Source organism: Larus michahellis, chromosome 1 (assembly GCF_964199755.1).
Source record: "Larus michahellis chromosome 1, bLarMic1.1, whole genome shotgun sequence".
In the NCBI taxonomy this organism is placed as follows: Eukaryota; Metazoa; Chordata; class Aves; order Charadriiformes; family Laridae; genus Larus; species Larus michahellis.
In genome coordinates, this window is record NC_133896.1 from 214,282,786 (window position 1) to 214,304,721 (window position 21,936).

The window sequence follows — 21,936 nt, forward strand, 5'->3', positions numbered from 1 at the left end:
GTCAGGCTTGGCCGTGAATCATAGAATCATAGAATGGTATAGGTTGGATGGGACCTTAAAGGCCACCCAGTGCCACCCCCCTGCCCTGGCCAGGGACACCTCCCACCAGCCCAGCTTGCGCCAAGCCCCAGCCAACCTGGCCTTGAACCCCTCCAGGGATGGAGCAACCACAGCTTCTCTGGGCAACCTGGGCCAGGGGCTCACCGCCCTCACAGCCAAGAATTTCTGCCCGAGATCTCAGCTCAATCTCCCCTCTTGCAGTGGAAACCCCTTCCCCCTCGTCCCATGGCTCCCCTCCCTCATCCAGAGTCCCTCCCCAGCTTTCCTGGAGTCCCTTTAGGGACTGGAAGGGGCTCCAAGGTCTCCGTGGAGCCTTCTCTTCTCCAGACTGAACCCCCCCAACTCTCTCAGCCCGTCCTCCCAGCAGAGGGGCTCCAGCCCTCCCAGCATCTCTGGGGCCTCCTCTGGCCCCGGTCCAACAGGTCCATGTCCTTATGTTGGGGACTCAACCTTGGCCATCAGCTGCTGAGAGACGATGCAGGTTCTCCTTCACGCAGGGGACTCCCCCGGAGAAAGAGGAACTGAGTTCCTCTGTGGCAGTGTGGGAAATTTGGGGTCATTATGGTGCACGGTGAAGCGTGAGGGACTTTTACACCCTGCTTGGGCAGGGATTAGCGAAAACATTCCTACCAGTGCTTTCTACTATTTTTTTCTACAAGAAGTCTATGAAAACTCATTAGGGAAGAGGTTGGACTAATTCCAGGTGTAGGAGGCTCCTGGACACCCTGAAGGGTCAAAGGATGAACACATTTAAAGGAGGGGCTGGAAAGGATGGGCAGGGAGACCAAAATACTCCTAGAGAACACAGGACTTGCTGTTTGCAGGTCTGCTTGAGCATATCTTTGGTGAGAAGGGCCAGGAAAGACATTAATAGAGTTAACCAGGGAAAGAAGGGCATTAAAGCTCCGTGAACGTGCCCATCCCTGCAAAACTGGGCTCAGACTCCTTTTGCTTTCCTCCCTCTCTACCCTGGCACCCTTCCTCTTTTCCCTGTGGAGCCCCTGAGCTTTCAAGAGGCTCCAGCAGCAAAGTCGGTAGCTGCAAATAATTCATCACAGGGCTGCTCCCAGAGACAGGAGATATTGGACGCCGTGGTCTGGAGACAGGCAGGTGCTTTTGCTCCGGCGCTGCTTAACCCTCCAGAGGTTCAGGGGAGCTTTTCATGGAGGCTTTAATTTATGGTCAAATATACTTTATTGATCCCATCCTGTATTTTGTTGTAGCAATATCTCCTTGTCTTGAAATGGGGCTGAGGGCAGCAATTGGTTTTTGCAGAGAACGCGCTGGAGCTTGTAACTCAGCCACATGCAGATCCTCCCCTTGAATTTACCTCTCCAGTGCAGGGCATTTAAGGGTTGTATAAACGCCGCAGTTAAGACAGTATCCTCTTGCCAGAATTTACATCAACCTGTACATTTGTTAATTTGTTTGAGGCTATGGTACTTGCTCCTTTGCCTCTCGTTGTGGGGAAAATAGAATTAGGTGAAATAATGATGGAAAGCCTTTCACCCCATTTGCTGCAGAGCTCGCAGATGCCGCTGAGATGGAAACATCTATTAGAGTGTACTGAACAACAAGCTAAAGCCTAATGGGTTTAACGTGCCTCCAAACAATACAGCTTCCTGAGCAGGATGCCTGGGCACTAAAAACCCAACAAAGACATCGTCCTCCCGCACATCATTCATTCTGCAGATGTAGCCAGTGAGAAGGGAGGAGGGAGAGCCGGTCCAAAGGGAAGGAGGTCAGTGGTGCAGGCAGGGGGAAGGTGGCTTCCCACAGATTTACATTTCTTGTTGCGGTTAAATTTAGGTGGTGGTTGAGAGGCAGAAAGCACATGTGGAAGGATTCAAAAAACACAATGGGTGAAAATGAGAGGCAGGAAAGGAAGGCTTTAATCCATCAGAGACCCAGCGTATGGAGGGATGGAGAAGGATTTGCTGGACCCTGGAGAAAAGGAGGCTGAGGGGAGACCTTCTCACTCTCTACAACTCCCTGAAAGAAGGGGGTAGCTGGGGGGGTCGGGCTCTTCTCCCAAGGAACAGGCCATAGGACAAGAGGAAACGGCCTCAAGTTTCACTAGGGTAGGTTTAGGATGGATATTAGGAAAAATTTCTTCATTGAAAGGGTTGTCAAGCATTGGAAGAGGCTGCCCAGGGCAGTGGTGGAGTCGCCATCCCTGAAGGTATTTAAAAGCCGGGCAGACGTGGTGCTGAGGGACATGGGTGGTCTTGGCAGTCTTAGGTTGATGGTTGGACTTGAAGATCTGAAAGGTGTCTTCCAACCTGGACAATTCTCTGATTCTATGATCCTCTGCTGCAGGCAGGAGCTGTCTGTGCCTCCTGCTTCAAGCCCACAGTCCCCCAAACCCACCCTCATTTAGGCAGAGCTCTTGGGAAGGCCATTTGGCCAGCCAGCATCTCCGAAGCTGCATGATCTCATGTGCACTCTTCTGTACGTCTTGCCCTCTTGCAACCATCAGCCTTGTGTGATGGGGAGATGAAACCAGTTGCATCCCATAAGGACATTTAGCAGTAAATGGGACCTCAGCTGCAGCTGGTGAGTTTGGCCTCGCCTTTGTGGGTTCTTCATGTCTGAGCAGATCCCTCACATTTGGCCCAAGGCTGCTCCAGCACCAAGAGCTGAGCTAATGCCCAGCTGGGTTTTCCTCTCAACTGCTTTTCCCTTCTCTTCAATGCTGTGGGTATTTTTCTAACTCCATAGCATTGACCTTCAACTCTGGTGTCACTGAGTAATTAAAAACATACCTAGAAAGCTAAGACAACTTGACATAGAGCAATATATGACGTGAAGGCTGGATCCTGGCCTCAGCTGTATCTAACCAAATCAGAGAAGGTGCTCTGGGGTTTGTGGAGCTGCAAGGAAGGAAAGAAGGGGAAGGAAATGAGGCTCAAGGAGATTCACACCAGCACGGTGGAGAGCAGAGCTGGCCCCAGGCACCATGTGAGGACCCCAGGATGCTCCCTGTGGTTGAGGTTCAGGGTGGGATTAGGCGATCTGGAAACCTGTTTACTAATTGGGATGGTCCATCTAGGTGTGTGGTTGATACCAGACAAAAAGAAGCCAAGATGTCTTGTGTAGTTCAAGGATATGAAGGAGTTAATCAGAGCAATCAGAGTCCCACAGTTTGGGACAGTAAAGATTGCACTCCTTCCTCCTAGGGGTATTGAAATTATTATTACAGGACCACAGAATGGCTGAGGTTGGAAGGGAACTCTGGAGATCATGTCAACACTCCTCTTAGTGCAGCCCGGCTGGCTTGCCATGCCATGAGCGTTGGTGGCTCGTGTCCAACCCAAGGTCATTCTCTGCGGAGCTGGTTGGACCCCAGCCAGTGCTGGTGACTGGGGTTGCTCCTCCCCAGCCGCAGGACTTTGCACTTCTCCTGCTTGAACTTCATGAGGTTCTCCAGCCCGTTCGGGTCCCTACGGAGAGCAGCACAACGATCATCGGCTGTGACAGTCCCGCCTCCCAGTCTTGCATCTCCTGCCAACTGGCTGCCCCATCACCACCCAGGTCATTGATAAGGGCGTTAAACAGTACCCATTCAGATAATGTTTAAACAATATTGGCCTTGGTTATGTTGAACAGCGCCAGCCCCAGTTGTGCTCTGGTGTGGCTGGGATTTAGGCACACCAAGATCCTGGCTCAGCGCTGCTTTGTTGCTTTGGAGTGAAATGATTGATAATTTTTAACCTCTCAGGTGCCCTGGTGTTGAGCGTGTTAGTGTTTTGCAGGCTGCTTTTTTGCTTTGCAGAAGCGAAATGCTAAAAGAAAATGAAAAACAGGAATAATTAATAATTGCTTACGACGACCCTGCGCCTGCTGTGTGGGTGTTTGCAAAGCACGACAGGATTTTGCTGTGCTGAGCAAGGCGAATTCAGGCAGAGCAACTTAGCTTTGTGCTGAATTTATTATTTTGGCAGGCGGATAAAGGAGACCTGACAGAATGACGAGTACCGCGACAAAGAGCAGCTACCCGGATGGGTCCCGGAAAACGCTCTGCAGGAACCCATTTCTCAGTATCAAGGTAAATACCTCCGGCTTTCTCTAATCCCCCTCTTGGATTACTGGCCTGGTAAAGAGGAGTTTCTATTTCTGTGGAAGGCATCGATAGCATTTCTGTTTACAAAATGTATTTGCATATGGATGGGGTGCTCCCCGCGGAAGAAATGCTATTGGACGTGCAGCCGGGACGGGGATGTTGCAACGCAAGTTTAACTTTCAGCTTCTGAGGTATTTAACTTCTGTCAGTGAAACTCCCAGAGCCCAGAGCAAACCTTCAAGAGAAACAAATCCCAGGTCTTAAAGCAGCTATGAGCCTCAGTCTTCCTGGAAATAATTTGTTTATTATGTCCATGATAAATGCATGTGTGTAACGGGGGCAGCAGAGATGGAGGAAAGGGGGACTCGATGCTCACGCTCGGAGCTTGGCACGCAGCAGCCTGCAAAGCTTTGGGTATTAGTCCCCATTTAGGCAAGAAATGGCATCTAGTTGGCTTAAACCCTGTCGTTGATTGAATTTATTCACTGAAAACATATGTCCTAAGCAATGATTTAGGCCACGCATCCTGTAACGCCCCCTGACCCTGATGTAAGTTCACCCGGCTCCTCCTTGTCTTGCTGTTGGGTGTCTGGGGTCATGCAGGGAGATGGTTCCTCCACCCTCTGACAGGTCCATGGCAGGCAGCCAGAGGAGTGGGCTTTGTTAAGCCCCTTGGAGAAGCCCCAAAAGTTGGTTGTGGTGGGAACCACAGGAGGCAGGAGATGGTCGTCACTTTGCACAGTAGTCTCATGACCAGAGGGCTGCCCAGAGGACCAGCTCGACTCACCAACATGGGCATGAAGTCAGGTTCCCTTTATCCTGGAGCACCCAAACCGCTGAGCCATGGGTAACCCTGTGTGAAGGTCCCTTTTTTTCCCCTTCTCAAAGCTGGGAAGGGGTGTGAGGCTGTATGCAGTAGAAGCTGAGATCTTCTGGTGGAGGGACCAGTGCTGCCTGTGCGAGATTAGCACATTGACCTTGAGCTCACCTGCAGATGTTCATGGCCTCTTGCCTCCTACCCATGGCTGTGTCACCACCAGAGGGGCTCCTCAGCTCCTTGTTTGCTTGCTCAGTGGTTTGCAGAGGAGGATCCATGATCCTTGGCTATGGAGGTGGTGGATAATCCTTTTCTCTTTGTATAGTGACAGTGGCATATTTAAAAATCCCATGTTACAATGATGGTATGATCACATCCCTTGAGCAACTGGTGGTCTGCTGAAAGGTACTATTGGAGAAGTGTAGCAACACTCAAAAGAAAAAAAGAAAAGGTGTAAACATTTATATCAGATGAGCATCTGCAAAGGGGAAATAATAATCAACATCGACCGCAGTGATATCAGAAAAAGCGAGTGCTCAGCTTGCATCAGGAACAAGTTAATATTTCCGTCTTCTTTTCTACAAAAAGGACATTTTGGAAGTTTTGTGCTCTTTTCTCACATATCGCAAGGAAGCAGGAAACCAAAAGTAAGCCGACTCTTGGTCTAGCTGGAGGGCGATTGCTATGTTCAACGGAGCATGTCGTTTGGCATGTGAACATCAGCTTTCAAGATGCTCTTGTTTAAACACACAGAGATGACAGGTATAGAGTGGTTTGCTGTGGGAATGGGCTACAGCGAAGTGGGAGCTTGAGGCACTGGGGGAGCCAGAGGCGGTACGATGTGGGAGCAGATCAAAGACTGCTGGGAGAATAAATGGAGAAGAAGATGGAAAACGCTTTTTCCCTTGTTATGCAGCCATAAGTTTGGGGATTTTCTTCATACACATGCAATACGCACACAACATGAGCTTCTCTTAGCATGTCGCTGCAAGCGTGTGCAGGAAATGATGCTTTCATTCACTTAGGAGAGTCGGTAGTGACTTGGTAAGTTGAGAGATCAGATTCCTCCTTCTCTTTGTTGTCTTCATTTAATTTTAACACAAACCAGAGCCAGTCATATGTACCTTGCTTCTTCGAAGTCTTACAGCCATGCAATGCTGTACGTGTCCTGCTGGACTCAGGGCAACCCCAGGTCCTCTCCAGCTGAGCGTCTGAGGAGCTCTTTGCAGAACCATGGGCTGGTTCGTTCTCCTTTCGTTGAATAACTGCACCTTTTCGATAGTGACAGCGTTGTCACCAATTCGATGCTATATTGGGTGTAGTTGAAAGCCAATTAGCTGAGTCCTTAGGGAGTCTCACTAGGTTGTAGAGCAAAAGACGACAGCCAGTCTTCAAGGCTCAAGATTTCTCTGTCATTTTTGTGGGGAAGATTTTGGGTTTTTCTGCTATTTTTCACAAATGCTGGTGAATTTAATCACCTCACCCCTTGTGGCAGGGGGGAATTGAGCTCAGAAGAAGTCACTGAGGCAGAGGGTTACCACAGCTACAGCAGCTGGAGGCACAGGAGAGGGGAGAGCTTGGTGCCATACAGTCCTGAGGTTTCTCCCCTCATCCTCTTTTCAGTCCATTCAACTCTGGTTTTGTTTGGGTTTTTGTTTTTTTTTTTCACATAACAGCAAGATTATCTTTAAAAATAAAATCCCATTGATTTTTCCATGCAGAGATATTTTAAAGGGCTTTGAAACTTCAAAGACTAAAACCACTGAGATGCAAAGTCAGCTCGGGTCTGCGAGCAGAATCAATGTCTGTTTTGCTGAGTGAAGGTATCCATGAAGGTAGATGGGGAGGAACTCTTCATGGAGAATATTTCAGGCCGGACCTGGACAGGGTGATGGGCAGCTCTGAAACTGCCCGTGAATGCTGGTCTAGTGCTTTCTGGAGGGTCTTTGGAGCTCACCCTGAGCGGGATTTTGGTGGAGACTGGTTCTTCTCATGATGGACACCCTACTGCTGGGTTTCTGCGTGGAGCTCAGGAGGGAAGCCCTGACTGATCCCCCCAGGTCAGAGGAGCATCGTGGGAGGCTTCAGGGATGATTGCAATCACATAAGGCTGGGAAAAGCCTCGATGAAGCCATTGCCAGGCCTTATCCTGACAGCAAAGAGGGCAAATCCTCTCTTCCAATTCTGTTCCCCATTAAACTGCTGAAGGACTTGTTTTTACCCCTAAGGCAGAGCTGACCTGACCATGCAATGTCTCCAAGCACACTATTATACTCAGTACAGGATGTTTTGCCCAGATCTCTTTTTCTGGGCAGTTTTTTTTTTGTTGGGGTTTTTTTTTTTGTTGTTTTCAAGAAGTTAGGTCACCCTGTCCGGTTTCTAAATGACTTCCTCAGAAAACATAACTTCAAGTCCAGGGTCTGAATGGTTCTTGCAGAAACACAAAACGGTTGCACAATGTGGTTTATGTGTTTGAAGTGGCTGAAGGACCAAAAATCACAGCACTGCAATTTTTATACATTTTTATATATATATCTCCAGGGAGAGAGAGCGTGTCACAAAAACTAATTGCCACATGCCAAAATGCAACTGAGAGGCATAACTCAAAACTGTCCTTAGGAGGAATGTTCCCAGGGCTGATGGTCCCTGAGCCTTTAAGATACCTGGCATGAATTTGTCCAGTCCATCAGAGCAGATTAAATCAGGTCTGCTGCTGCTTCCATTAAATTTCAATGTCTTGTCTTGGCTTTCAAGGAGCATTTTGCATCCCATGCCAGACACACGGGTTTGGGAAGAGCAGTTCTGATGAAGAGCTGCTCATGCAAAGACACAGAGAAGTATTTTGGGAACCTCTGATGAAGACTGCTACAGAAGGAGAAATTTTTTTGGAAAGACTAAATGAGTGTTATGGCAACTGATCACCTGCAGATGAAGAGGAAGCAGACCAAGAGCAATGACTTGCTGGGCGGTAAAGCATAGTCCATAGTGTGATCCATTGTAGTCAATATAAAGAGGTTTTGGCCAATAAAACTGGGAAACCTGGAAGATCTGAAAGGCCAGTTGGACATTTGTAAACTGGGGTTCTTAATGCGGTCACTGCTGGGTTGTTTGAGGTGTACATGTTTTCAGGCATCAGGCAAGGTTGGTGAAACCCCTCCTGGTAGGGACATGCATGGCAAGGTGAATGGCCACAGGAGGATGCCATGGTCCCATGGCCACATGTTTCCCATCCCTGCCAGACCCTACCTGTTGCCTTCCTGCACCTTGAGGACACACACAATGACCTTCATGCCCTAGAGGTGGCTTCCAGGTTCATTGGGACCACATTTGTGGTCCCAACACCCCTCCTCAAGGGATGTTGTGCATGTGCCCACTTCCTAAAGCTGTCGAGAAGCTGGCAGAGGACATTCACTCTACATACAAGCTTCAGGCCTTGGTGTTTTCTGCTCTGTGCTTTAGTTCAAGAGCTGTCCCTGCCCCAAGCCTTTATTACAAGGGCTTCTGGACAGTGGTAGGGACTTGTGCCTGATTACACACAACTGCTTGTGATAAAACTGGAACAAGCTGATTCCTCCCCGGCTTGTTTTCTCCTCTCTGTAAGTACAGCCCAGCACATGGGATTTTATCATGTGCTGAGGCACAAAACCCTTCCTTAAAATAGCAGCAAAAGTCTCCTAAACACATGGAAACAGCGTGATACGGACTTCCCTCTGGCAACTGGGGCAAGACTGTGTGTGCGCCTTCCAGAGCCCTTACGTGGAGGATTTGTTGCCAAACTCCATGACCAACACTAGAAACACAATGGAAGCTTTGTAAGAAGTTTTTTTCCAGACCACCGAAAGAGGAGATATTGGTGTTTAATCCCCAGTTCTGCAATTTAATGGCTGCGTAGGATTGAGTACATTTCTCCATTCTCTTACACGTGCGGAGTGGGAGCAGCAATACCTCACTGACACGATGCATGGCTTAGTAGAGCAAAGCCTGCAAAAATATATTCCAAAATATAGAAAAAAGCAGAAAAGCAGCGAGTTCCTCTGAGAGTGCATGATTGCAGAGAAGCTCCTCGTTCAATGTGTGGTAGAGCGGAGACTTGCTCATCCCGGTGCTGGTTGTGGAGGGTGTAGATGTAGGTGTTGGGATGTTGTTGCCTGTGGGTGAGGGCACCTCACCAAAGACCTGGCGGGGGTGCAGCTCTTACCTCTGGGGCACTGGGAAGATGTCTTGGGCACTCTCGGGTGGTGGGAAATATTCGTGCCACAGCTCCAGAGGAGGAAGGTTGCTCTGCACCTGGCATTGCAAGGTGGGTGTTTTTGGCAGGGGTACATCAGTACCAAGCACTGTCTGACCCTGATGTAGTGCAATGTTTGGTGTGATCCCAACACAGAGCCTGAGCAGGCTCTTGTAATAACGCTGCACAGATGTTTATTTAAAAAAAGCCATTAAAAAAACTCTCCCTTCCTTCCTCCTCAGCCTACGCAAGCACTCGTTTGGATTCTTTGAGTTGTTTTAACTCTACTGATGTAGAAGGGAAAGGATGTGAATGTGGCTTGGCCCACAATGGGAAAGAGGTGCCAGAGAGCTGGGCTTGGGGTGGCTTCTGTGACCGCCCGGTTCTGGGGCTGCTTCTGTCTTTCTATGACTGTGACCTGCTGTCAGGGCCCTGGTCTTGGGAAAAGGCTGGTGTCTTCAGACCCAGGACACCTTCTAATCTTCTCCCACTGCTGGAATAGCCTCGCAGACCCAGGTTGGCTGATCCCACCAGTCCCAAGTCCAGGTATGGAGGGACCCCAGCCTCAAGTCCTCGGGAAAAGTAACGAGATGGCACAGAAGGATGGTGCAGAGGATCTGCCTGCCCTGCGGCATGGGATATCTCCCAGATGTAGCTGAGAAAGGAGTAGGGTGGCGTCCAGGTCTGCACATGGTCAGCCCTGCACCACATATCATGAGAGGTCCCAGAGCAGCTCCGCGATAGACACACTGCTGGGGCTTGACCACCCACCACTATCATCACAGCTACCGTGGGGCAAACTGGAAATCACACACTAGCAATTACCAGCTCTCTGTTTCTCACTCATTAAAACATTCCCCAGCCTAAAAATGCCCCGTGGTTAGGGTGGTTGCCCGCAATGACTCCCTGAGGGGCAAGAAGGAAGCTTGGCCTTGCAGAACTTTAATTGCAAGACCTCCCACTTTGCTACCTTAGGAAAGTTAATCACCATCATGGAGAAGTGGGAAGTATGGGAAATCTGTCAGATCTTGCAAAAGGATGAGGTTTTATGTGACATTTCCTCAGAATCGCTGCAGAAGTTGGAGACAATGCAGGCAATGGTCTTCAAATCCCTGTTTGTTTCCTCCTTTTCAACCATTTCCATCTTGATTTCTAAATATTTTCCTGGTTGCTCTGGGATTCTGACTTGTGTCTAAAACCTTTTTTGCCGTAACTAGCACGGTTACTATCTGGGCACCCAGGTTTTTATAAAATTCTTGGTCTTTTCGCTTTCAACACACGCAGTGCAAAAGCATTAGATGTTGGCCCCTCTAATATGTTTGGTTGTTAGCAGTCTTTTTCTTTTAAAAAGGCACACGTTGAGGAAAAGAGCTTCAAATGTTTAATTAAAAACTGCTATCGATAGCTTGATCTTAGGAAGCTCTGCCGGGCAGCCCGTGGGGATTTCCTTCCCTTCGCTTCATCCTGCTGTTTGCACTGTGGTCGGATGCCTTTGCGGCTCTTCCATTGCCCCTGCTGCCTCGGTGGGACACGGTGCATACCTGAGGGCTCTTGCTGGGCTGTCTTTACCCACCCCCCCAGCTCCCGGCATCACCCAGGACCCCTGTCCTCCACCTCCAGTTTCCTTAAGCTGCTGCAATCCCCTTGTGATGTCCTGCCACCAATGACAAGCTTTAGCCGTGTTCCCCAGGACTTGCAGTATGGCTTCTCTCTTGCAGAAAAGAGAAAGAGAAGCCTATAAAAGTGCACCATGGATTTCAGTGAAGGAGCTCTCTTCACTCCAGGTCTGGATCTTCATCCCCTGGAAGCCCTGCCCTCCAGGCTGTGGCATGGAGGGCATCCCCCAAACCCAAGCAGACTTGGGGGGGAGACATGTGGTGGTTGCTCTGAGGGCTGCAGAAAGCACCGGATCCTTCTCCCAGTGTAGGGTTTTGGTCTGGATGACCGGAGCTGCAAGCAGCAGCTTGCTGGGAGAAAACCAGACCCCTCTTTTATGGTAGGCATGGCGGTGCAGCTACATTCCTTGGCACATCCCAAAGGCAGGATGGAGCTTGCCCTGCACCCTCACCCCAGCACAGGCTGGAGGAGCATGGCTGGACACATTAACGCCAGGGATGGAGGGAGCTTTTTGGGTACCGAGACCCTGAACAGACTTCAGTGCTACAACTCATCTGGCTGTACCTCTGAATTATCACCATGGCTTGACCCTGAGCCAACTACTGCTTTCCCCTCCAAAAATGGGAAATGGGACCATTCCCAGCCATGGGACCATGGGTATGGACCATTCCCAGCAAGCATTTTGGGTGAAGCCCCCCTATTTTGAAGGCTCAGTGAGTTTGGTAGGATGGATGCAGGTTATTCTGTCCCCACTAACATTGGCATCAAAGTGGGCCCCCAGCCTGTTTCATTTACAATATGGACTCAACCTTTGGGACTCAACTAAAACTAGGCTTGCAGGAGGAGACCTGAATCATGGTTCTTGGTGTCACACCCCTCTTTCAAGCCCACGTTAGGCTTGTAAATAGAGCCTGTACTTTGAAAGGGTGGAAAGGGATGCTCAAGGTTGGGACGTCTGTTTCCTGGGAGCTGATAAGCAGGAATAATTTGATTTTTAGTGTGTTGCCTTCACGCTTAACAACACTGCAGTCTGCTGCTTCTCCCTCCTTTTACTGGGAGTACGAAGAAGCTGGCTCTGCTGGCAGGGAAGGATTTAGATGAAAGCAGGCTTTGTCTGTAGGGTTAGCCCTGCTGAGATCTCCTGGGGCAGCAGAAGTGCATATTGGGGTGTGTGTGTCCATATGACCTCTGGCGTAGATATTATAGGCATTTAAGCCCTTTGCCTCTCAAGCAGAGCTGAGTTTTTGCTCTGCAGCAGTTGGTCCTCACGGAAATCTCTCCCTCTGTTTACAAGGGTCACACTGATGTCAGTAAAGTTCGCGCTCTTCCAGGCGCGAAGAGCATCTTTCCAGACCGCACAAGTTGAAGATCAGATACAGAAATGTAAACAAGCGATTTTTGCTGCAGGATGAAATGCAGCGTCATGTGTGCAGCCAGAGACAAACAGGGTCATTTATCTCTCCAGCAGATCTAAAGTCCGTGAGGCCTTTCCTTCTTTTCCTGGCAGATCACCAGCCGAGCTGTGATCCGATGGCTAACAGCAAGCAGCCCCAGGAACCAGAAGAACCGGGGTCCTTGCCCGGTGCTGACACCAAGCCACTGCAAGTCCTTTGCCAGGCCATCTCTTTTTTCTGCCCAGATAGGGGAGAATAAAATACCAGATTCCCAACCCATTTTGACCTCCTGTGCCGAGGAGGACGTGGGGCAGTGGTGGGCGATTGCTGGGCTGATGTAAACCAACACACTGTGAATGTCCAAGATTTGGATACCCATTGGGCTCTGTGTTATGGATGCCTGGAAAAAATTAATCTGGCCTCAACCTTTCCAGCTGAACTCATTGTATTCAGGAAACGGTGTCCTGACATAGCCAGCATGTCGTGCAGGAGTGTAGGAGTTCTAGCAAAGCTGATTCTGGAAAAGCTTTCCTTTGGCTGGGTGACATTTTCCTAGTCCAAACACGCTGCACGCCTCAGTGGTGACACGAGCCTGGAAGGGGGAAGGTCCTGGATTACCTTCTGCTTTGCATGATGGCAACGCATCACTTTTGGTGGTGGTACCCTGATGCTCCAGCTCTCAGGGAGCCGAGGAGGCTTGACCACCCTCTTTTTTCCCTTTTTGTGCTGTAAATAGCCCCTCTGCTTGCAGAGCAGTCCAGTTTGGCAGGGACCCCTCTTCAGCCTTGGATCAGAACAAGACACAGCAGAACCCCAGGCCAAGCTGAGCATTTCCGCTGGCCGAGACTCCTGCCTGGTGGGAGCTGGCTGCAAAACACGCAGAGCTGGAGCAATGCCCAGCTCTGGCCAGCAACTGGGAAAAGAGCTGCCAACAGCTTTGGGCAGCATCCAAGGCCGAGGGCAACAGCTCTGCAAGGACCTAGTGATAGTCAGCCTGTCCTGCAGCGAGATGAGTGGTCCATCTCCTCAGGGCATGCAACTGTTTGGGTTGGTTAGTTTATTTTAACTAATGCGGGGACTGGAAGGATGCCTGTGGAGAGCCACGTGGCAGCTGGGAAGGAGGTGGCTTGCCAGCTCCTTTCCTTTGCTGAGTACTTTGCAGAGCTGTGGATGGAGGGGTGGTGGTGTCCATCCCTCCTGGGACAGTTCATTCAGCACTCGTGAAATTCTTCTGGGTGAGGAGCAGGAAGATGGATGGTGCTCTCAGTAATGGTGGGGCAGCTCGAGCCATGTGTTCCCCCAGGCAGCCAAACACCAGTACGTCCCAAGCTCTGGAGGAGTTGAGGTCAGATGATTTTCCAGGAGATGATGGTCTTTGACAAGGTTTCCTTCTGGAAGTGGGAAAGAACGATCACATTTTCTCAATGGAGATATGTTCTTTACATCCAGGGCTTCGCAAGAAGGAAAGGAAAATGGAAAGTCTGAATTATTCTCCCTGACCTTCTCCTGACTTTCTCTAAAGAAGCTGCTTGTTGCTGCATTTGGAAGGGCTCGTTCCTGTCCCAGAAGCGCTCCTGACAGCACTGGGGATGGCTGCCTGCCACGAGCCGGTCGGTAGTGGGAAGGTTGTGCAACCTCCCACTTCTGCTGCTGGATCTCAGGGGGTCCAGGCCAACCCAAACTAGCAGCGTCCCAAATGAAATGATCTGTTTGTCCAAAGCCACTTTCAGCTAAAGAAACTACTCTCTCCTTGGAAATACTAAACCTATTGTCATTTTTAGCAGAGGACTGTTTAATGGCCCGGACCTAATTTTAGACAACCACTGATGGCAGGAGCGAGGGTAATATTTCAAAGGCTCAGGGTCAAAGGTTCATGTTCAATAATCGTGCCTTTGTGTAGGAGATGCTGTTTGTTATGTAGCAGCTCGCAGTTATCATGTTGGATGCTCTCTTTTTGTGTTGGCAGTTCTTCGTTTTCTGCCACGGTCTCCTGCAGCTCTCCCAGCTCCTGGTCTCTGGCTATCTGAAGAGCTCCATCTCAACCATCGAGAGACGATATGGCCTCTCCAGCCAGACCTCAGGGCTGCTCGCTTCCTTCAATGAGGTGAAAACCAGCTTGATTCTCTTAGTTTACCTGGTCAATGCTCTTCCCATGCTCCTGTCATTCGCTTGTGAGACCTCGTAGAATCATAGAATCATTTAGGTTGGAAAAGACCCTTGGGATCACCAAGTCCAACCACCAGCCCCACTCTACAAAGTTCTCCCTTACACCATATCCCCTAACACCACATCTAAACGAGTCTTAAACACATCCAGGGATGGTGACTCCACCACCTCCCTGGGCAGCCTATTCCAGTGTCTGACCACTCTTTCTGGGAAGAATTTTTTCCTAATGTCCAGCCTAAACCTACCCTGCTGCAGCTTGAACCCATTCCCTCTTGTTCTATCGCTAATGACCTGTGAGAAGAGACCAGCACCAACCTCTCTACACTGTCCTTTCAAGTAGTTGTAGAGAGCGATGAGGTCTCCCCTCAGCCTCCTCTTCCTCAAACTAAACAGTCCCAGCTCCTTCCATCGCTCCTCATAAGATTTATTCTCCAGGCCCTTCACCAGCTTCGTTGCCCTCCTCTGCACTCGCTCCAGCACCTCGATGTCTCTCTCGTATTGAGGTGCCCAGAACTGGACACAATACTCAAGGTGTGGCCTCACCAGTGCTGAGTGCAGGGGGACAATCACCTCCCAGCTTCTGCTGGTCACACTATTTCTAATACAAGCCAGGATGCCATTGGCTTTTTTGGCCACCTGGGCACACTGCTGGCTCATAGTCAGATGCTTGGTCTGTGTGTCCTGCTGCAGGTTGGAAACACGTTGCTGATCGTCTTCATAAGTTACTTCGGGAGCCGAGTGCACAGACCCCGTTTCATCGGCTGCGGTGCCATCCTCGTCTCCTTGGCTGGATTCCTCATGTCTCTCCCCCACTTCATAACTGGACCCTATGAGTACGACCAGTCCGTTGCCAGTAGGTACTCTAGGAACTCATTTTATGCCTTTTGGGACAGAAAAAGGAAATAACCTTCCCTTGAGGGGTTGCGAGCTGCAGGCTGTAGGTTTGGTCCTCAAGTAATTGTAATTTTCTGAGGATAAAATCATCTCAGTCCTGAGAGGCAGCAGCTGATGATGGGAAGCAGAGGGGCAGGGGATAGCTGGAACCACAGGAAAGGGCATGAAAACCACCAAAACGTAGGCTGTGCCTCTGATTCCCCTTGCCTTCTGCACATCCGTGTAGCAGGAAGGTCTTCTCCAACCACCAGAGATCTCACCTTCCGTGAGTTGAGGCAACTTGCCCTCATGCACATGAACTTCTCCCTTATTTCCATAACGTAGATAAGGTCTCATAAACTCCGAAGCCCTTTATGGGAAGGAAACAAGAGATACGGAAGGAGCTGGACTCAATCCAATGGGGCAGCTTTGGGGGTGAAACGCTGGTGCCTGCAATGAGGGAACATTCGTTTCCCACCTGACTTCTCCTCTTTGTGGGGCGCCTCCCTCATCTCCCCTTGCCTAGCTGAGCTGTCTTTGAGGGAATGCTTTCAGGTTTTAGACCCCACCAGAAAAATCAATCCTTTGTGAAAGAAACATGCAGGTGTAAATCATTCATGGAGGAGCAGGTCAGGGTGGACTTGGGATTTTCTTCCTGATAGAAGGTGAAGAGATGAGAAAAGAAAGAAAGGAGAAAACCACACTCCTGTTAGGTTCCTAAATCCTGCCATGAAGCGCCAGGAAATCTTTCAGAAACCTCCACTAAACAGCTTTTCCCTGGCTCCTCAGAGAGAGCGCAGCTGGTTCACTCAGCTGCAGCCACCAAAGGAAGATTTAGTAGGTGAATAATTCACAGATGCAAACAGGGTTCAGGTGCTAACAGCAGTTTGGAACCAATTAGCCGTGCCTTTCAGGAGTGGCTGGTGCAGGTGGCCCTGTGTCGAGCACTCAGAGTTGCATATGATTCGGGACATAACCACGGAAACCCTGCTATACACACCCCATCCCTTCCCCCAGTATTTTAAGGAAGGTAAGGATGCTAGAGTCAGCACTTAGGCAGCTTTGTAACCCGTTTCTGGGTAAAAGGAGTTCTCATTTCCCGAGTAGCTATTCACGAAATCTGCAGTTTTACTCACTTACCTTCATTGCAAGATCTCTCGAAGGTCCTGGAAGTGATTTCAGCTCCGCTTTTTCCATGGAGCTGGCTTTTCAGGGCACGCGCGTCCATCTCTCTGTGAAACATCTGCACAGTAATCCTTGCAGTTTCTTTGCATTTTCTTCCACTGTTTCCCACTTGACATCTACTGAGTGCACACCTACGTGTTTGCTGCTGTCTTAGGGAAGCTCTTTCTCCAGCTCCTTAGACCTGCTCCCCTTGTCATGGCAGGCATGTTCAGCAACACCACCGACCTGTGCCAGCCCGGGGTCCCGGGGTCCCGGGGGAACCTCAGTGATGCCGGCTGCACCCCCTATGCTGCCAGGGAGAACCACGAGGTTCTCCTCGTCATGTTCATCGCCCAGGCGTTGCTGGGCATCGGCGGCGTCCCCATCCAGCCCTTCGGGATCTCCTACATCGACGACTTCGCCAGCGAGAGGAACTCCCCCCTCTATTTGGGTAAGCCTAGGGGTGCTGTGGAAAGAGGGGAGAGCAGAATTAGCCCTCTGTAGCAAGGCCAGACAGTACTAATTTGCATTAATGAGAGAAGGGATTGCTGTAGCCCTTCTGCTCTACCCAGTGCTAGGAAGGTTTCTGCAGAAATGGTTTATCTGCTTCAAGCTTGGACAGACAGCTGACAGACCAGGAGTCCTGGAAAACGTGATTTAGGGGAGATGCTGGCATTTTTGGCCTGAGAGTGGTAAGCTGGAGAGGGGCACAATAACCGTGTCCTCCTTCAAAAAGGCTTCAACAAGGAGAAGAGGAATAACCTGACCTCTGCGTTCACAGGGGACAGCCGTGGGCTCAAGATGCAGCAAGGAAGACTTTGTTTAGATATAGAGAACGTTATAGGAAGCTAAAAAAGCAGGGTCAGCCAGCTGGGAGGTGGGCAAGTATCCTTCAGTGGAGGGGGTACTGGGGAACAGCTTGGGTACACACCTAAAAGGGATGTCCCAGGGTGGTGGGGTGGACAAGATGGGCCCTTGCGGGGCCTTCTAGCCCTTTTCCAGCTGTTATCTGTGATGGTTTTTTGAACTGAATGGGACAGCAAGGGTGGTTCAAAACCAGTTCATAACTGTCAAGAGACTGGAAGTACCGCATCGGATTTTGCTCAGGTAGATGCTCCAAACCTCTGCACCGTACTTAAAAGGATCCCCTGTAAGATAGGAGTTGACTCTCACATGTGTTTAATTTCTTTATCAGTAACTCACGTGGGAGAGTTTGCTAAGAACTTTTATCTCCTTGACCTTGTAAAAAACCTTTGCGTTTCCTGGATTTCTTACGCCAAGGGGCACATTGTGTTCCTGGGTGTGTTTCGGTCTTTCTGGGAGGCTGAAAAAAAGTGGCAGGAAAGATCCGAGTTTTGCAAAACCTTTTCTGTGAAGGGAGCGTGGAAAACACAGGGTTGTTATCCTTTGAAAGGTGGGAGATAAGAAAGCTGCCAGGGAAAAAGCCTGCACTGGAGGCAGATGGGGCGGACCCTAGTTCACCGTGGTCCTGCCTCGAGGCACCTCCTGTCCCCCGTGGTCCCTATGTGCCGGGCTGAGCCCCTCTCTGCTCTCGCCCCTCTGCAGGGATCTTGTTCTCCGTGACCGTCATCGGGCCGGGGGTGGCCTTCATGCTGGGCTCTGCCATGCTGCGTTTTTACGTCGACATTGACAAAGTCGCCGGAGGTGAGTGAACGCGCCCTCGGAGAGCCACCCAGCACCCTTCGCATCCCATTGACTGAGCCTGCAGTGGTCCAGCCCCTCTCTGGGCATCCCAACCACCAAGGGATGAGGATACAACTTGTCTGGCAGGGGCTGGCTCCCTTTATCACTTCCATCACCTGGGGATGCTCTGGGTCCCATCAGTGCTGGGGTGAGTTCCCCAAATAAGTGGGTCCTTGCCACCTGAATCAGTGTCACACACACATCTGCGAGGGTTAAACCTGGCCCCATGGCCGCTGCATTTCAATCGGTGCTTTCTCCTCCTTCAAGACCTGGGGGAACCCTCAGCCCTGGGCTGCTGCCAGGTCTGGTTAGAGAGAGATTCCCATCTGCACTGTGCTGTTAGACCAGACCTGATTTTCATTCTCCTACGAATTTTCTGCCATATGCCAGCAACAGCAGTGGGAGCATTTTGCTGCCAGCACTGGGAAAGAGTGGGGATGTGGACGATGAACGAAACCCAGAGAGAAGCACAAAAGAGAAGGTCAGAGGGGAAAAGTAAGAGAGAAGGAATGGAGAATGGGTACCGGGATCCTGAGAGGTGAAGCAGCAGAGGGAAGGGTAGGATGGGAGGAAGGTGAAAATCAGTAGAAGAGAAATGCTGGATAGGGCAAGAAAGGAGCATGAAAGGGGATTTTTTTTTTCAAATGTCTCTTCCTGAGCCACGCTATTAAAGCATTTTTAGTCACCTCCTTTTTGTCTGCTCTTGAATACTGGCTGGGAAAACAAGAGGTTCTTTCCTGGTTATTAGCAGAGCAGACATACGTTGTACGGCTCAGCTTATCCTGACGTGGACAGGCTCCTTTGGGTAATGACCAGAGAGCATCAGGGCTGGGGCTGGATGAGCAGCGGGTGTTGACACTAAGGATGCTTTGGCTCCTTCTCGGTGCCTCGGGCTCATTCCTGCTCACTGACTTCGCCAGACGTTTTTTTCCTCTGGACTTTGTCACTCCGCACGTTTATGGTATTTGCAGCACAAGAGCACACTCGAGTCTCGACACTGCCTCCTGCTATCAGGCGACCTCCAGACTTAGTCCTGCTGCCATCCATCCTCCTCAGTGGGTGGACCTTGGCCAGGTGTCTGGAGTCTTGGCTTACCTGCCTCTGAAAGGTGAAGAAATGGGGTGCTCAGTTCTTCTAAGCCATCTTCTGCAGATGGGCATTGAGTGAGAAATGTGCCTGAGTAGCCAGAACCAGAGAACAGCCAATTTTAGAGCCATCTTCAGCCTAAAGATGTCTTCAGCCTACTGGGAAAAGCTAGTGGCTGCTTAATGCTAAGTGCAATTTAACCTCCTGTTTTCCTAGAAAATAAACTTGGTGTTTATTCAAGAAGGGATTTAAAATTCCAATTTGCTAACCGCATCGTGCAGGGAGGAGATTATCAAATTTCTTTGACCTATCACTTGTTACTTCCAGAGATGGGAGATTAGATGTGGCAGTACCAAAATCTAGTAAACTGATTGCAGTTTTAATTGCATCCCCCCCCTCACAGTGAGAATAGCTCACTTGTGTTAAACTTCACACTTGAGGAAGAGGTTTCCAGGAGGACTCGTTTCCTGGGATTGCTCGTGAATGCTATCTAACCACAGGCTTCCCCTTTTTCTGTAGAAATATTTCTTGGTTCAGACTCACCCTGTTGTGAATTTGCATTCTGGCTTCTGCATATCCCATTTTATTTATGCCAAGTATCCTCCCCACAGAAAATGTTGTTTTTGTCAGAGCGCCCTGAGGATGGCAGGAGAAGAGGCTGGGTGAACTGGGAGAGTTGGGGGGGTTCAGCCTGGAGAAGAGAAGGCTCCACGGAGACCTCAGAGCCCCTTCCAGTCCCTCAAGGGGCTCCAGGAAAGCTGGGGAGGGACTCTGGATGAGGGAGGGGAGCCATGGGACGAGGGGGAAGGGGTTTCCACTGCAAGAGGGGAGATTGAACTGAGATCTCGGGCAGAAATTCTTTGCTGTGAGGGCGGTGAGCCCCTGGCCCAGGTTGCCCAGAGAAGCTGTGGCTGCCCCATCCCTGGAGGGGTTCAAGGCCAGGTTGGCCGGGGCTTGGAGCAAGCTGGGCTGGTGGGAGGTGTCCCTGCCCAGGGCAGGGGGTGGCACTGGGTGGCCTTTAAGGTGTCTTCCCACCCAAAACATTCCATGATTCTGTGAACTGAAGGAAGGCAGCCAGGAGAAAGGGATATAATTTTTATTAAACTATTTTTTAAGATTGGCTTCCAGTGGTTGAGCTGCAAGCCAGGCACTGGCTGATGGACCAGACTGGTGGGCAGAGCTCCAGGGTCCAAGTCCTGCTGTGAACAGGGGTCCTTGTGCAGGCAGCCAGACTGTAAAAAACTAAATCAGCGCTCTTGGATGCCAAAAGTTAATTGGAGTTATCTCCATTATGCTCTTATGAAAGGATTTTCCCTTCTGTCTTGACAGTCACCATGGCTTAATTCCCTCGAGTGAGTATTTCGAAGCTTTTTCACAACAGGGATGTCCCTTGTCTGAAAAAGCTGTGATGGGGATGCTTTTGTTTGCCTTTCCAGCCCTAGGACATCCCTGTCCCAGTTGTCTCCATCCAAAGGGCTGAGCGGGTTTTTAAGACACAAAGAACAAAATGTGATTTAGCGCCATGGGACGAATTGGGTGCAAATGCTGCTCAGACCCCAAAGCTGATGGTCACCAGGTTGGGGCCACCGCTTTGGAGCACGCTGATGTCTGGGATGACAGGGGCCGTTCATCCCCATCCCTTTGGTGCACTGGGGTCCCTCCGTTCACCTTTGATTTACTGCCCATTTCTCCATTTGTGTTCCAGACGACGTCCAGCTCACGAACAAAGACCCGCGGTGGGTCGGCGCCTGGTGGCTTGGTTTCCTGGTTGCAGCTAGTCTCGTGGCCATATCTGCGGTGCCTTATTTCTTCTTCCCGCGGGAAATGCCGAAAGAGGTAGGAGAGAGAGGTGCTGCAGATTGCCCTTCTGCCGTTGCACACAAGTACGCCGTTCCCCCCTCACCAACAGCATTCGCTGCTGCATCCGTGGGTGGGAAGCACCACTGTGGAAGTGGTCATGTAGTTTAGATCTGCATCCCAAAGTCAGATGTGAGCTGTGGTTTGCTCTCATCTCCCGCGTCAGAGGCTCTTGGAAATGCTTAGTGAAACCCAGCATGGTGCAAGCAGCTTAATGGATGTGATAATTTCCTTGGTGGGGCACTGAAGCAGCACCTGCATGCTGGTTCCTCTGCATAGGAACATCTAGCACCAGCCAAGTCCTGTGTAGACTGAGGTCATTCTCACAGCCACCCTCCTGGTTCACCTGGAGATGGGACTCCTTGCCTTCCCTAGGAAAGAGATGGTCCTGCTCCTTCAGCTGCAGATCAAACTAGATGGTCTTTAAAGTCCCTTCCAACCTAAACCATTCTATGATTCTATGATCTCTTTTGGGACGTGGTGGGAGATGCTGTGCCAAAGGCACTTGCTTTCCTTCAAGAGACGCCACGTGCGCCCGATGAGGAAATCAGTCCCAGTTCTTTGGAAAGACGAATCAGGAGCCTTTCCTTAGAAGCTGGTTGTACCCTGGGAGTGTTTGAAACACTGAGGCTGGAGGGCAGTTTGTCTCATTTCCACTGCGAAAGCCCCTTCTCGCTTTCCAGAAGGGGGTTAACTGCTGCTCCAGCCTCAAACTTCCCCCACCACCTTCTCACTGCCACCTCTTGGCTGGCCAAAAAGGATTTTAGACACTTTCCAGCCCCTGAACCCTGCCTCTGTAAAGTCCTCAGAGTTTTCTGGTGGGGAAAAAGCCTTTAGCAGCCTGAACTCGTTATTGCGGGCAAACATCTGCCTTCCTGCAGTTTGCTCAGGGAATGCGTGTCCAGGG

At 50.3% G+C, this 21,936-nt stretch overlaps 1 protein-coding gene across 2 annotated transcripts in view; it reads left to right on the plus strand.

The window, feature by feature from the left end:
• Positions 1-21,936, plus strand: part of SLCO2B1 (solute carrier organic anion transporter family member 2B1) — a 62,747-nt gene that overhangs the window by 10,927 nt on the left and 29,884 nt on the right. The window contains exons 2-7 of one of the 2 annotated variants that reach the window (XM_074572224.1): positions 4,005-4,108; positions 14,146-14,283; positions 15,036-15,198; positions 16,606-16,833; positions 17,949-18,047; positions 20,878-21,008. In XM_074572224.1, coding sequence (XP_074428325.1) covers positions 4,028-4,108; positions 14,146-14,283; positions 15,036-15,198; positions 16,606-16,833; positions 17,949-18,047; positions 20,878-21,008 — 840 coding nt within the window. In that variant the 5' untranslated portion in view covers positions 4,005-4,027. Of the gene's footprint in view, positions 1-4,004; positions 4,109-14,145; positions 14,284-15,035; positions 15,199-16,557; positions 16,834-17,948; positions 18,048-20,877; positions 21,009-21,936 lie in introns of both variants that reach the window. The other variant, XM_074572223.1, reaches the window with a different exon arrangement.